Consider the following 16,449-nt stretch of genomic DNA (forward strand, 5'->3'; position numbering starts at 1 on the left):
AGTAAATATTAAGAATGACTACACAAACAAAGACACAAAACAAAATAACGACAAATGTTCCAGTGTATAAACCATCCAGTTTGCATCAAAATTCCATATTTCTGGCGCTAACAACTTTTACATAATGAAAACTATATGTTTGGCAGTTGAATGGTAACTTTTGAACACATATGTAACGCGCAGGCAATATTGCGCGTATTTGGCCCGCGTGGCTTTCCGTACTGAGACTACGTTTACGTCTACGTGCGACATGGCGTCTTTGTGGCACATCTGTCCAGAGCTCCGCTAGTCTTGTTAGCCAAAGTTGCGGAAACGTGTCAAAGTGAAGTCCACAGTGGGTTTAGATCAACAAGTACTTGTAAACCTGTTAGTGCGACTAATCTGCGGGAGGTTGGAGGAGTCCTCTCACCGAAAGATAGCTGTTAGCTTAGCCTGCTCAGGACTCTGTTTCAACAATGTCCATCATGCCCAACATGGATCTGCTGAGGGAGCTGGTGAAACAAAGACTCTCTGATGCGGCTGATGAGGTTTTTAACCTGTTTCTAAAATCCATCGAGGAGTACCAAGAGCTGGTTCAGTCCCAGAACCGAGCTCTGCTGCAGACGGCAGGTGGGTTTAAAACGTGCTGGACTCCCTTTTCCTTTCAGATCTTGTCAATTACTCAGCGCACCTTATTATATTTAATTACATGTCACATCTTAAAAGCGAGCTCACTCTTCGTTTTAAAACATACGCTGTGATTTATTAAGAAAAACAAACTGAAGCTTTTGGGAGAACTTGATGTTCAGGACCAAGGGAAGTTATCAGTCGGTATAAAAGGCACCAGAAGAATGACTGGCAAGAAACTTTTGGAGAATGAAATGCCATGGGTCTGCAGATCTAGGCAGGCAGGTGAGGTGTGTGTGTGTGTGTGTGTGTGTGTGTGTGTGTGTGTGTGTGTGTGTGTGTGTGTGTGTGTGTGTGTGGACGTGTCTTTTTTGAAGATGGAGCTGGGATTGTGGCAGCAGGTTTTCAGACACAGCTGATGATTATGTCATTGCCGTTTCAGTATTTCAACCCTGGTCTGATCACTAGTCCTGCCACATTGTTGCTGCCCTACTGTGGTTACATCAGTTCTCTTTAGAATATTTTGTTTCCTCATTGTCCCTCATACAGCTGAGGTTACGCTCTGTCCCTCTATGCTGCATATCTGCAGCTGTTCCAGAGCTCCATTTGATCCACCCTGCCGCTGGTCTTCCTGTTGTCATCATGAACTACCCCATCATATTGCCATTTAACATATTTTAACCCCATAGGAACCCAGTGTGGCATACATGATATACATTCAGTTTCCGAGACATTCGGCATCAGTTTATGGTACAAACTTTGCTCAAAATCTTGTGGAACACAATCCTATTGTTATTTTTTGCCTCCTAATGGACACAACAAAGCAGAAGATTAAAAATGTTGACATATCACATGATAATAATGGCAAATATCCTTAAAAATCATGGTACGTTTTTTATTTTACATTTTGCTGAAGTGACAAATGAAGACTTCATGTTAAAAGATTTGGACTTATCTGATCATTTTTCATGGATTGGTATGGTATGCTTTTAGGTCCACTTTCCCGCCACTGCATGTACCTGCTGACATGGAGACGACGTCCTGTCTGGCTACAATGCCAACATGTGTCCTTCAGGCTTCACAGCTGCATCACTTCTCCATGTTTCAGTCCAGCAAAAAACACAACTTTAACTCAGACATTTTTCTGATCTACAATTATAGTAAACTATCACATCATAATGTAATACAGTCCTAATATTGTTATATGGCGAACAGTTCTACGCTTAGGTATTTATTGGCAACAAAACAAACAAGACATGTCTGACTAAGGTAGGGTTTTTCAACCTTTTTAGAGCCAAAGTACATTACTTTCATTGAAAAGATCAGAGGTTGCACCACATTTTAGGTTTTAAAATGTTGAAAAATGAAACTGTATAGTCTGTATTAACAATGTGAAGTTGTTCCTGTTAAAATATCTCGAAAAAGAATCAAATAAAAAATAAAGAAAAAGGTCTCTTATGATCTTTCAAATGAAAAACAAGTTTATAGTTTAAACCTTCCCCTGTGAGCCAGTCTGAGTCAATTTGAAGGATTGGTGTTTCATGTTGCGTTCAGGAACCGCTAGACTGGGGTTAACATATTTCTACTCGCTCAATGTAAAACCTGGGTCTGTTCTGAACACAGAACTGTTTATAAGACCAATAAGGTGACTTTGGATAATTTCCCATGACACACCTGCCAATCTCTCAAGGCACACTAGTGTCCCACGGCACTTTGGTTAAATAACACAAAGCAGATATTTAAAATGATCTGCAGGTGGTGTTGTGTGTTGAAGTGGCCATCAAATGCTGCGGCAGGTACTGTTTTTCCAAAATATTGGTGTCAAATTCTGGCCTGCAGTGTGATTGATATTTATATTTCAAGTTCAATCTGATATCATTCAACAATTTGAACACAACTTTTTGTGTTTTTAGATTCTTCCAAAACACAAACCTTACTGGTCTGTGCAGAGAATCAACCCCTTCATCTCATCTTTCATTTTTAATTTCTGTCCTGCTGCTTCAGAGTTAGTCGGGAATTTAAAAGCAGATATTAAATTGAATTGCGAATAACTAATCTTTTCTGATTAGTAGTTTATCTGGTGTGAGTTCCCTCTTTTCTCTCTCACACATCAGCTGTTTTATAGAAAGTTTGACTCATTTGAATCAGAGCTGGAGACCCAGTTCTCATGCCACTTTGTCTTCTGATTGGTTCTGACCTGAGATCAGTTCAGGGAAGTTTTCCTGCACTAAGCACCACTAGGAAAAACCCCTCATCATCATCTGCATGTTTGTGTGTCTTTTTCCAGAAATCCGGGTTGATTCAGCTGAAAGGCAGAAATCCCAGGAGCAGCAGGGGATCTCATATCCCCTGCCGATAAAGCAGGAACAAGCAGAACCAAAGCAACTCTGGAGCCACGTGGAGGAGCAGCAGCTTCAGGAAGTGGAGGTGTTCACATCCACTGCTGTCCACATAAACAACGTTGTGAACGGTAAACCTGATTTTTCACCAGTCAGAATCTGACAACACTAACATGAACACTTAGAGGAGTGCCATGATGATATGTAATATATATGATCCCCCTCTGTGCTGAAATGGAGACACAGTGTCTCATACAATGACTGCAAGCACTCAGCGTGCCGACCTCTGCCAAGTAATAGCAAAAAAGAAATTTATTAATGATAATGGGAATTATTTTTTAGTTAGAAGCTCTAACAGTAAAATTATCCCTGACCCATAATACCTTTACAAAATTCCTGAATCCAGACTGGGATCTGGATCACCACCAAAATCTAATCACTTGCTCCTTATTTCATTTCTAAGATTTCCCTAAAAGTGTCATTAAAATCCATCCACAACATTGTGATTTACGTTGCGAACAGACGAACCAAAGCCGAATACACAACCATAACCTTGGCAGAGGTAATACTTACCCTGTTGTGACTCTTTGTTGTTAGTTTCATACATGGGACTTGTATGTGGGCTAAACCTTCATCACACTGCATAAAATGACGTTTTTTCCTTATAAAACTGCATTTTTTTTCACAAACAGAAAAAAAAAGCATGCTTGCCTGTTTCAAAAGCAACACGACTCGATTATCCTCCTTTGCATCTTTTACTTGGTACGCATACTGATTAGCCTCGCAGACGAACACAGCGATGATCTCTTCATTGAAGAATGAATGCAGCAGCAGCGTGTTTAAAGGTTAATAAACAGGATGTTCTGCTGAATCATGACTTACTTTTGCTGTTTTGGGGTAAGAAGTTTTATTCCGGCTCTTAAATACTCTGTTAATGTATTCTGGCAGTTTCCATGAAGATGAAGGAAGATTTAGTGAAATATTCAGTCTTGCTATGGTTTACTGCGCTGGGCCTCACTTGTTTCTGGATCCTCGTGGTTTTATCGATTCTCCTGACTCTGACCACTTTTAGAGGTCTCCATCTTCAGCATCGGCCAATTGATTCCTGAGATGTTTAAAACATCAGCATAACTTTCACATTTCTTGGTGAATAATGCAGCAAGCTGATGAATGTCTGATCTCAGCATTGATGAGATAAATACAATGAAAATACAGTAAATAAAAGTAAAAGCGATGAAGCATAATTTCCTATTTAAAAATGACACCCCACAGTGCTGAGTGGATCCGGGATGGTGTCTGTCCACGCTGATCAGATCCACCAGGTGAAGCTTCTCTGGCTGCTTCATAGTGAAGTTGGAGATGAACCAACAATGTTTGCAACAACTTTATTAAAATCCTTAAACATTTACAGTTTAAAAGCAGATGTTAAATCTAAGTTATGGATTTTATATATATATATATATATATATATATATATATATATATTTATTTATTTATTTTTTATCTTCAAATCTTGATCTGGTGTGAGTTCAATACAGTTCCCCTGAAAGTTCAACACCACTATCTTGATCTGAATCCGGAGGCCCAGTTCTGGCCTCTGTTGTGTTATTTTGTTCTCTGATTGGTTCTAACGAGAGCAGCTCAGCGCTATTGTGTCCTGCGAGCAGAAAATTGACGTGTACTTGTTTCAGCATGAGTTTTGGACTGCGCTGGAAAGCCATATTAAGCAATCTGCTAGATTTTATTTATTTAAAGGTGGAATATGTAAGATTTTCAATAATTTCAAAATAAATTTAATAAAATAACTACAATCATAATTAGTTAGGTTTTTTTTAAACATGTAGGTTCCAGTCTGTCCATAGATATGTTATTAAATTACAAGTTTAATTAATAACAAAGACCCTTCTTAAATGTTTGCCTGCCAGTAAAAAAAAAAAGTGCTTTTTGTCATTTGTCATTAATTAAACTTGCAATTTAATAATGCATCAAATATGGACAGACTGGAACCTACATGTTAAAAAAAAAAAACGATCTAATTATGATTGTAGTTATTTTCTTAGTTAATTTATTTTGAAAATGTTGAAAATCTTACATACTCCACCTTTAAAGGGTGATCCTTTTTTTTTTTTACAGTGAAACATGTTAGCAGCTATTTTCAGTGTAATTGTGAAAATAAAAACTGAAATTGAACATCACTGGGGAAAACCATCATCATCTTCATGTCTGTGTGTCTTGTCTGTCCAGACATCCAGCTGGAGTCATCTGAAAATCATGCATTCCAGGAGCAGAACAGGTATAGTCCCAGTTTGGAGCAGAAGCTCCCATTTCCCCTGCAGATTAAACAGGAACCAGTAGAACCAAAGGAAGTCTGGAACCACCAGGAGGACCAGCAGGTTCAGGAAGTCGACGTGTTCCCGTCCTCTTCTGTTAAAATGGACAGCAACCAGGAGGGAGACATATTCCTGCCCACCATGAAAGGTACAGTTGATTCCCACCAGACAGAATCTGTAAAGAACTGATCCAGTAGGTTCCTGGTGTGTATTCCTCCACACACTCTCTGTAATGAGCAAAACAAATAAAGGAAAACAGATAACTGAGTTAACTGTCTAGTAAAGAAACACAAACACTTTCTCCCAGCTGAGTCCTGCATTAGCCGGGGATGGTTCTGGTAACCCACAAGTTATTACCAAACTGGAACCAAACTCACCTGGTTTGCTTCTAATCAAACTGGAAAAATAGAAGTAGCAGCAGAGTTCCTCTGCAGCAACATGAGCACGAAGATCCATTAAAACATTTTTACGCTCACACACAGTTTCTGGGTTTTCGAACTGAAACTGGTTCTTCTGTACTTTAATAGCAGAGATTTCCTTTAAATGCACATTTCTGAAACTTTGCCGTTAATAATCCATGGAGGTTTATGATCATACCAGCACAATTAGATCACTTACAAAAGCAGCTACAGGGAAGCAGGAGTGCTGCTGTTAGCGTCTCCCAATGTTGAGATTCAACGCTCCAACTTTTTCTTTGATGTTTACAGACCGCGTTAAACTGGAGATATCATTGTTTGAATTTGATTGTACAAAGTAATCTGACTGGATGAGCGTAGAAGTGGATGGGTTTATGTAACGCTGCATTTCTACCCATATATTTGTTATTTTGTTAAACAAAAAAAAAAAACTGACTAAATGAATGATCTGATTTGACTAAAATTTTTCAATTCAGATTTGATGATTTCTGTGATTTCTTTTTTTTCTTTTAAACTCCTAACTGTCCAAACCATTTTTTTCTCTTTTGGATTTTCACATGTTTTGCGGTGTAATTAGTGGGTTTTCAGAGCAACTATTTTCTAGCAACTATTTAAAAGTAAATAAATAATAAAAAAAGACAAATCTAAAGAAACAGTATTACAGAGTAATAACGCACAGACCAATTTTGACCAAGCCTTTTCTCATCTGCACCCATGGCTCCCGACGGAGATCTTACTTTCGTTTCACTGTTACGTCTAACTGTTTCATTTAGATTCACCAGGAAAAAGTTTCGTTTAGTCTAATTGGTGGAAATTTTTGGCAGAAGTGACATGATCATGATTTCCAGTTCAAAATAGAGGCCTCTTAGAAGCATAGTAGTGATAATGGTCTTTATTGATTATTAACAACTGGTGTTGTCATAGATCATTTGTCGTAGATTTAGATTATAGAGTTTATGAACATACACCACATTTTTTGTGTGGATGTAACATCCTGGATGGGAAGTAATGCCTGGAAAACCTCCGCATTTCACCTAAAGGGTGCACTACCAAGCACAGTTTACCCCACACAGTTACACATTGCAGTTCCTGCGAAACTTTTCATGTTATAAGTGATGTAGATCTATTGAAATATTAAAGGGTAAAGTAAAAAGTATTTGAAAACCAAATCAGCTCAGATGTGCGACAGCTAAACATGCTGTCAGCAGCAGAAAATAATCAGTTTGGAAAATAATCTGCAGTCATGAACACTAAACAAAGCACGCCATCAATTTAACAAGTTTATGTCCTCTGCCTCAGGTTACCGTTCTGACATGAGTGTTGTCTGGCCTTGATCTTTGTGTTCCAGTTGGACCTGCAGCCTACCCAGTCCCGCTGGATAGAGCTCATGTGAAGCCGTATGAGCAGCAGCAGTGGAGCTCTATTGTGAAAAAGGAGGTGATAACGCAGGAGCATAAAGGACCTGAGGAAGAATCCACCAAGTCATTGTTTCCTGCTCTGACAAGTGAAGATTCTCAAGCAAAAGACTCCCTGCCCCCTCGAAGAGAAAGTAATCAGATCAGCCACGAGGAGCCAATGGAGACTGATGAAGAGGATGATGGTGGAGGTTTAGAAGCAGCTCAGCAGTCAGCCAGTGAGAAAACAGCAAACTCCTCTGACTGCGACACTGAAGACAGTGACGATGAGTGGGAGAAAAACAAGGAGAAACTCTCTAAAGTAGTGAATGTGATTGCTCCAAAACCAGCTAATGAACAGAGCAGTGATGAGAGCAAAAAGACCAATCCAACACAACCTGAAGTAAAGACAGACATCAAATCAGAACCTGTTACCAGCTCTGCTCCAACCCGTGATTCAGGCAGTGAAGACATGACCTCCGACTCGTCCGATGCAGAGTCCAAGGACAGCAACCAGCAGCAGCAGCAGCAGTGGAAAAACACAGCCATGGAAACCAAACAGCTTCCTGACGCTGCAGCTTCCCCCAAACACCACTCTAGGAAAAAATATAGTCGTAAATCCTCAGAAAGACAGTCGACCAGGCAGCCTACACCTTGTCCACAGTGTGGGAAGGAGTTCCTCTACAGGTCAAACTTACACAGACATGTGAGAAGCCACTGTGGCTCAAAAAAGACAAAACGTAAAGACAAGATCAACTTTTCTTGTTCAGTTTGTGGTAAAATATTCAAACAACAAGTTCACCTGGATTTCCACTTAAGGTTACACAAAGTGCAGACTCAAATCAATATGGAAATTTGCAGCCAGGACAGAGTTGGAGACTCAGGTGGAGCAAGCTGATGCTTAATGAACTGCTGTTTGACATGATTGAGATAAACATGGAGTATTTTCTCTTTCACAACTCCGCTCTCCTAGTAGGTTCAGAAGTTGTGCTAAGTTTCCTACAAGTTCTCTGAATTTATGCAGGAGTGAAATGTTTTTACTTTCAGACTTTAAAACACGCCTTAGTGTGTCCGTTACTAAGATGAAAAGTGAATCTGGAATATGAATCTCTGAAGAAATGGTTATAAAGTTTCTGTAAATGACACATTGATCGGTTGGTGTTCTGACTTTTTAACATACATGAATATTTTGGTAATGATGGATGTACGGATGGATTGAATGAATGGTTTCCATCTTGTTATATGAAATTTCGGTTATGTTTTTGAACTTGTTTGAAACTTATAAAATGAATATTGCATGGAACAATGCAAAAGAGTCAACATAATCACTGGTAAGTCAACTCTGACATACAGGACTGAAAAGTGTTCTTTCCTTTTAAGAGTCAAAAAAGTGACGATTTGTACAGACATGGACATTTTGTTGGTACCGTTCGGTCAATGAAAGAAAAACTCATGATGATCACGGAAATAACTGACAAATAAATCTGACAAAAGTAATCAATAAAAATTCCATGAAATTTAACCAATGAAAGTGAGACATAGCTTTTCATCCATGCTTTAACAATTATATAAAAAATATAAACTCATGAAACAGGCCTGGACCTTAATATTTTGTTGCACAACTTTTTGAGGCGATCTCTGCACCCAGATGTTTCCTGTAACTGTCCATGAGACTTCTGTACCTCTCAGTAGGTATTTTGGCCCACTCCTCATGAGCAAACTGCTCCAGTTGTCTCAGTTTTGAAGGGTGCCTTTTCCAGACGCCATGTTTCAGCTCCTCCCAAAGATGCTTAATAGGATTTATTTCAGTCCTTTATTTCCAATGTTTTCTTCTTGGCCAGTCTTGTTTTTTGTTGCAGGACCCATGACCTGCGACTAAGACCAAGCTGTCTGACACTGGTTGCACATTTCTCCCCAGAATTCCTTGATCGTCTTGAGATTTCATTGTACTTGCATGGATTCAAGACACCCTGTGCCAGATGGTTTCATGTTGAGTAGTGGGCTAATGACAGCTCTCATTGTCGAACTCTGCTCTTGCAGGATCCAGTTTCATTTGCTAAAAATCTTCAAGTTGGTGAAACGTTCTTTATCCCATCCATCCAACCCCAGCATGTTGTTCTGCAGGCTGGTCAGTAGGTGGCAGTGTTGCATCACTGCTGACATGAAAAGCACTTCCTGGCACGTGGTGCTGTAAAGCTAAAGCAGAGACAGTTATCTAAATATACTGGTAAATGGTGCATGTGCAGGTTCTTATTTTCTGGCACATTAACTAGATTTGTTAAAAATATGTATCATTCAGAAAACGAAGGAGAATCTCCCATAAAAAGCACATTTAAATTTCCAAGATCCAGGCGTTAATGTGTCTGTCTCCTCAAAGCCAAATATTTTCAGTCATCTGAAAGCGTGTCACAGACAGAGCAAACAACTTAATCCATTTCATTTTTGTGAGTGTCATATTTCTCAGTTTTAACATCGGATATGCTAATTATCTTCTATTGGGAATAAAATGAGCGTCCATGAGATTTGTGCATCATAATATTCTATTTTTATATACATTTTACACAGTGTCCCATGTTTTATGAAACTGGGGTTGTATTTCAAAGGAAAAGGGAAACTATGAGGAGGATTTTTTCATAGTATGTGTTGTTGCAGAGTCGGTTTTAATAAGAGCCGTGATAGTTTCCTGACCTTTACCCAGAAGTTTATGAAAGGATAGTGGATGCAGAAGGACAGTGGCCTGGACAGAGCTAATGTTGGATATTCCACTGTTGTGTAACATCATCGCCCAACCTCCAACATCTTTGTCTGGTAAATGTGGAGCAGTTGATGAGAGCAGGAGCGTTTTTAGAAGATTTCTAATGAGGTGTCCATGATAAGAGTGTGTGGGATGGCCAAATAGTATATATCACTAACCACAGTCACCATCAAAATCACTGTGTGAAGTCCATGAATATCTGGAAACGCCTAAGCTTTAAACTTGTTACACTGTCAAAAACTAAAACTCTGTTTACAAATTTTAAATACTGTTATACAATATATGAACTTTAAAAGGAGATTGTTGGTATTACTGACACAAAAGGTCCTTCATTTCACAGAGGAATAAGAGACTTTAAACATTACTCGCATTGCAGAATAGGAATGTCAATGATCGATCAATCAACACAAGTTCGATTGTTCTCATAGTTGCTGGTTTTACTGGTTGAAGTTTGGATCTGTTTTTAAGGGTAACAGATTTTACCCACCAAAACCTGTCTGGTATTAATGTAATTACTGTCTTGAGAGCTGAATTGAACCATGACTTCGATCCAATCTCCCATCCTGAGCATGCACGAGGCGACAGTGGGAAGGAAATAACTCCCTTTTAACAGGAAGAAAAACTCAGACAGAACCCGGCTCAGGGAGGGCAGCCATCTGCCTCGACTGGTTGGGGTGGAGACGACAGGAAAGACAGAACAACATATACAACTACACTTATTCAGGAAAACCTTCGGAAAAAAGGAGAAATAAGTTAGAGACGGCAAAACTGTCATATATTTATACATTCATACATCAGAGAAATGGAGCAAGGTACTTCTCAGTGCATCAGGTAACATTCCCATTGCTACATAAGTAATGGATGGCTAAACCACCCAATACTGTAAGAGCAAAGAACATAACCTGGACAGTTGGGTCCCGTACATGCAGACTCCAACTCAGGAGATGGTTTTCAGCTTGATCTTAAAGGCGTAGAGGGAGTCTGCCTCCCGAACCCACAGTGGGAGCTGGTTCCATAAGAGAGGAGCCTGACAACTAAAGGCTCTTCCTCCTATAGTACTCTTTGAGACTCTGGGAACCACAAGTAAACCTGCAGTCTGAGAGAGAAGTGCTCTCTTTGGAATATATGGAACTATGAGATCTTTTATGTTGAAGATAAGAACCAATTCTGATAGTTTATCTCCCATACTGAAGCAGAAATCTTGTTTAGACTTTGTGCAGGACCAACCAGTCCAGTTACCCCCAGTTCAATAACTATCGAGAGGCCACAGGCTTGTTAAAATCCTGCAGAGTAAGGCAGTCCTTTAAGACTCACCTGACTAGGAAGAACAAAATCCACATCATCAACACATGAGCCCTGGCATTTATCAGATACCCAGCTAGTGTGATAGGCTGAGCAAAGGAGGAGATGGATGCCACTTATAACCAGACCTGAAAGCTCCTCATAGTGTATGGATTGTTTTACTCCATGTCCAGCACCCTGAGACTGGACACTAAGAAGAAGCTAGTAAGGATCAGAGCCATGATCCAGGATGAAACAACAGATACGGAGAACATCTGGAAGATGGACTCCTGTGATGACCTGCTCAGGGAGAGTCTCAGAGAGCTGGATACCCCCATCAGGAGGAGGGGAAACCACCATGGAGGGATGAACCCCAACAAGAGGTGTCAGGGATCAAGATGTCATATCAGTGTTTAGAGAAGACTTGTCTGAAAGACAGGTGGTCAAACAGGAGCTGAGGACAGGGTCTGCCAGACCAGACCCTGTTGGGGCTGTCTAGGTGACACAAATTGGATTAACTTGGATCATATCAGAATGTATGTTTTATATTGATGATAAATGGATTATAATAAACTAGACTTAATTGCTTTCTGTCTTTATTGAAAAGCTTTACTGTTTTTCTTCAACATTAACTGTAAAGATTTATCAGCCTGAGTGAGTTGCAGGTTTTTCTTACTTTAACTCACTTACGTGAGTTGAGTTTAACTAACTTTCATCTTGTAGTTACACTTATCAGAACTCATCTGTCATCCATCACCATGAGCTTGTTAAAGACACTTACAAGGTTTGGCCCTTTTTTCTGTTAAGTTTTTATTTAAAGAATTTTGAACTTGAAATTAAAAATCTGATGCTGTGTTGTTTTACGTGCAGTCAGGAGAATAAAAACTTTCTGTGTCCAGTGTCATTCTTGATTAAATATAAATTTGAAATGAGATTATAATCCATTTGATGTTTTACAGCCTTTTCCCTGCATGTACTTCCCCTTTAAACAATAAAAAGGGACTTGGCAGAAGATAGTGAAGAGGATTGTGTGGTCCTGCAGCCTTTCCAATGACTGGCCAGCCAACAGAAGCAGTAAATTTCCCTAATGACTTTCCAATGGTCTTTAATTCTCCATTTACAGGGAGAGGAAATGTCAGGGCCCATGGAAAGGTTAATGTAACTTTCACCCACTAATAAACATGGCTTGATCAGAGAACAATGCAATTAAAAGCTTTATTTTATTCACTGGACACACACACGAATATGCATATTCAAAGACACACACACACACACACACACACACACAAACATATATATTAAGATACACATATATGCACGGGTATCGCAACAATTTTCCAATTAGATGTTCAATTTTGAACTAAATGGATGAAGTTAATGAAATGGTCTTTAAGAACCAGAACAGTTTTCAGAGGATCTGGCCAATGAATAATACAGACCATAATATGTTTAATCATTAAAACAGATTTGTCTTTAAAGACTGGACAGAAAATGAAGAAGTGATCATAACAAAGTGGTGAAAACAGTTTGATGAATGACTGTGATTCTGCAGCTTCTTCAGCTGATGAGGCCAAACTAAAACAGGACAAACAGAACAGGGAGAATCGGCTCCAAAAATGCTCCAGTTTAATCACTTTTCAGTTTCATAAAGCTCCTACAAACACTTTATGATGATTTTCTTAATAAAACTCACACAGAGCCCTGTTTTAATAGACATCTGCACTCCAACATGAGGTATGATCAGTGTCACTGTTGTGTTCAGGGACGTTTTGACATATGGAAGACGTGAGGCTAAAACCTCTTATTGAAACACAACTTCAGCAGCTGAACAACAGATGTGATGTCAGTTGGAGCATCTTCATAGTCGGTGTGAACATGGCGAGGCAGCGCAATCCAGATCTGGTCCACAGTCCCAGAACACCTAGAGATGATGTGATGAAGTGCTGATGGTGAAGGCAGGTTGTATCACATCCACTGAGGCATGCAGTTAATTCCCCTACAATATGCTCATTTTGAGGGATAGGTGGAGCAGCTGGAGGCCCGCTGACCCTGAGAGAAGACAGGACGGCACACAATCAGGGACCAGCTGCAGTTTGTGCCAAAATAAAAGTCTAGTGCTCCTGCATTCAGTTTTTATTGAAAATAGCAGTTTTATGTGCATTGAAAGCACAGACGGGCTATGATTCACACACTAATCATTTAATAGGTTGATTTTTACCTAGTTTAACAGGTTTTTTTGTTTTACAACTCAAAGCCATCCTTATAGGTTAAAGTGCAGTCACATGTGTGTGTGTGTGTGTGTGTGTGTGTGTGTGTGTGTGTGGTGGTGGTGGTGGTGGTGGTGGTGGGGGGTCCTTTACAGTCTGGGCCCACTGGGGCCTGTTCCCCCTGACTGCAGGGACTCTGCCACCCCCCCCCCCCCCCCCCCTCTCTGTCGCCTCCTGGGTGGGTGCATGGCTGGCTCTGAAGTGGGACGGTTAGGGGTCTGTGCTTGGGGGAGGCTGCCAGTTGTATCAGGGATCCTCCTGGCCTCCCTCTTGCCCCTGTGTGGGTGGGGTCAGCATCTTGTTTTCTTTCTGTTTTTCTCATTTATATTTAACTTGGTAGGTTTTGGTGCTCTTGACAGTTGATAGCTTGGGGAATATGAATCTGAAGTTAGCTTGTTTTTGTATATGTGTGTTGATGTGCATGTATGTTTTTCTTTCTCTTTATCTCTCTGTCTCTTTCACAATGAAGTGCTTTCTCTTCTTTCTCTTTCCCTTTCTCTTTCTGTCTCTCTTCTATCCTCTCCAGTGAGGTCCAGCAGCGCAAACTGTATTACAAACAATTATGCAAAATAAAAAGAGAAATAAAATAATTTAAAAAATCAAGGGGATCATTATACCAGTAATGATTCTCTTGGCAAAGTAAATGTACTCCGTAGAACACAGCATCCAGACCATCATTCTGCTTGCTGGGCAAATGCTGGATAAGACACACACACAAAGTTGTGTAACTGTCAGAGAAAATGAACATGAAACACACATTGCTTTCTGTGGCTTTTCACAGGAAGACAATAGCTCCCCAATTCATCTAACTATGAGTAAAATCATGTCTGATGAAGAACTGTGCGACAGTAGAAAGCAGTTTTCCAGGTGTTTTAGAGGTATTGCACAGGTAAATATCTCAGAAAGCCATTGGTTGATACTTATGATACACACTTCTCTCAATAGCCAGAGCAAATCCAGGAATAGGCCCCAAATTAACCTTAGAAATGCCGTTAGGATACAGTGGTGTAAGAAAAGTATTTGCTCCTTCATGATTTCTTACTATTTTGCAAATTTGTCAAACTTAAATGTGTCAAATCATCACAGAAATTTTAAATATTAGACAAACATAAGAGTAAATGCAAAGTGCTGTTTTCAAGCTGTTACTTTCAAGCTCGATTAACAGCGTCTTTGTGGATTTTCCTAAAACATTTATTAGACATCTGCAGCTAATTCAGAACTCTGCTGCTCGAGTTCCCAGTAAAACCAAGAAAGTGGACCACATCAGTCCAGTTCTAGGATCTTTAGGACCAAAGTACATCAGAGACCTTCTGAACTTATAAAGCCCCTAAAGTCATCTGGATCCAGTCTTTTATTAGTTCCCAGAGTCAGAACCAGACATGGAGAAGCTGCATTTAGCTTCGATTTCATAGTTATCCTGGCTGATTCATTCTGTTTCACATAAGCAGTAATACATCCATTACCAGACTAATCTTGTGCAACCAGCCTGCGCCAGACCAGGCTCAAAGCCAAGTATGAGTGAGGAACCTATGTAAGGAGCAGCAACTTATCGCCATCTTTGTGGTTTCTTTACTCTTTCTTCATCATGTCGCAAAAGCAAAACTTTTAAATGCCTTGGCTGACAAATTACCATTCTGTTATATATTATAATATTGCTGATCGTATTGATTATATGTTTATATAGACATGTTTGGTATGCATCACTGATCGATATCTTCTGATCAATATCCAGGTTGCTTTCTACATCCAGAAAATGATTTTCATCCATTCATTTTCTTAACCGCTTAGCCCAATTAAGGGTCACAGGAGGCTGGAACCTATCCTAGCAATCATTGGGAGAGAAGCAGGGTACACCCTGGACAGGTTGCCGGTCCGCTGCAAGGCCAAAGACCAGACATTTACTATTGCATAATTCAGTGGGTTTGAAGCACATGTGTGAAAGCTGTATGTGGAATGAGTGGTCTTTCTGTGATCTTTCTGTTGTATGTTCTCCCTGTGTATGTGTGGGTTCTCTCTGGGCACTCTGGCTTCCTCCCAGCCATCCAAAGGTGTTAGGTTAATAGATCACTCTAAATTCTCCCTAGGAATGAGTATGGGTGGTTGTTTGTCTTTCTGTGTTGACCCTGGTGGACTGGAAATCACACTGTAACAAACTGGCAACACTCTTCGTTGATGACGATGCAGTCCCAAGGCTTCTGAACCGGGAGTAACTAACCTTATGTATGTCTTTCCGTTTGCTGGGATGACTTACCCAGACATTCAGGACCTAGACAAGTGGTACTAAATTGCTGGTTATCAACTCAACAATTCAACCCAAGGTATTCTCATCTTTATCAGTGTGTGCTCACATGAAAGGGGTGATTTTTGCAGCATCTTACCAATCACATACATCAGAGAAACCCTGCAGAGCTGCCTTCCCCATGAAGAAGCAGACAACAATACTCAGAAATATAAAGAATATAAACACATCATCCAGGCCAAAAGCTACAGGTTGCCGCAGCAACAGCCAGGAAGAAATGCTCCAGAAAATTGCAGACTTTCTTAATGCATTTATTTAATAATTTATATAATACTAATGCACAAGACAATATAAACAGCTCTCAGAGCATTTAGAGCTGATCAGTTCCTAAGTTCCTTCCTTTCCTTTATATTTTCTGTTCAATTCTTTCAAGGTTTTGTGTCACTATGTGTTTTGTGTTGGAATATTAATTCTAATATTAATTTTAACAAAATGACACAGGTGGTTGTGCATTCCATAAATTCATGTTTCTGTAGCTCTGCCATGTGTGGACATTATTATTGAGCTCATTATTTCATATGCAACACCAGTGGAAGTAAACAGAATTTACAGTGGTCATAGATAAAGTTTTATTTCTTTATCAAAAGAATGCATCTTTTCCTACAAGCTCTCTGCAAAGCACTCCTCTCATGATCCGTCACAGTGACAGGATGTTCTAAGAAGACCATTGTGGGCAGACCATTTCCAAGAGAACTGAAGACATCATCCAGAATATAACCTGCTCCAGTACAGGTTAGCGGTTCAGCGTGAGTTACCACAGTG

At 39.8% G+C, this 16,449-nt stretch overlaps 2 protein-coding genes across 2 annotated transcripts in view; both read left to right on the forward strand.

Annotated features, from left to right (window-relative positions):
* The first annotated feature begins 291 nt into the window (after positions 1 to 291).
* On the forward strand, positions 292 to 8,027 carry LOC306763092 (uncharacterized protein). Its single transcript, XM_079249778.1, has 4 exons — positions 292 to 609; positions 2,894 to 3,076; positions 5,190 to 5,423; positions 7,040 to 8,027. Exons 1-4 carry the CDS (start codon positions 456 to 458, stop codon positions 7,981 to 7,983), a joined length of 1,515 nt encoding a protein of 504 aa, XP_079105904.1. The 5' UTR covers positions 292 to 455; the 3' UTR covers positions 7,984 to 8,027.
* Positions 8,028 to 11,307: 3,280 nt separating this feature from the next.
* The window catches only part of LOC306768095 (paired box protein Pax-6-like), a gene marked incomplete at both ends in the record, with an annotated part of 53,829 nt that continues 48,687 nt past the window's right edge, over positions 11,308 to 16,449 (forward strand). Inside the window, one exon of the mRNA XM_079256328.1 lies at positions 11,308 to 11,506. Within this exon, the coding sequence (XP_079112454.1) occupies positions 11,308 to 11,506 (199 nt within the window). The remainder of the gene's footprint in view (positions 11,507 to 16,449) is intronic.

The sequence above is a fragment of the Telmatherina bonti genome (genome assembly GCF_933228915.1).
Source record: "Telmatherina bonti genome assembly, chromosome: 2".
NCBI classification, from domain to species: Eukaryota; Metazoa; Chordata; class Actinopteri; order Atheriniformes; family Telmatherinidae; genus Telmatherina; species Telmatherina bonti.

Excerpts from the sequence above, each read along its gene's own strand:
- LOC306763092 (XM_079249778.1), top strand. The coding sequence starts at position 456 with ATGTCCATCATGCCCAACATGGATCTGCTGAGGGAGCTGGTGAAACAA. Across the intron at positions 3,077-5,189 it reads CATAAACAACGTTGTGAACG|ACATCCAGCTGGAGTCATCT; the intron begins GTAAACCTGATT and ends TTGTCTGTCCAG. Across the intron at positions 5,424-7,039 it reads ATTCCTGCCCACCATGAAAG|TTGGACCTGCAGCCTACCCA; the intron begins GTACAGTTGATT and ends TTTGTGTTCCAG.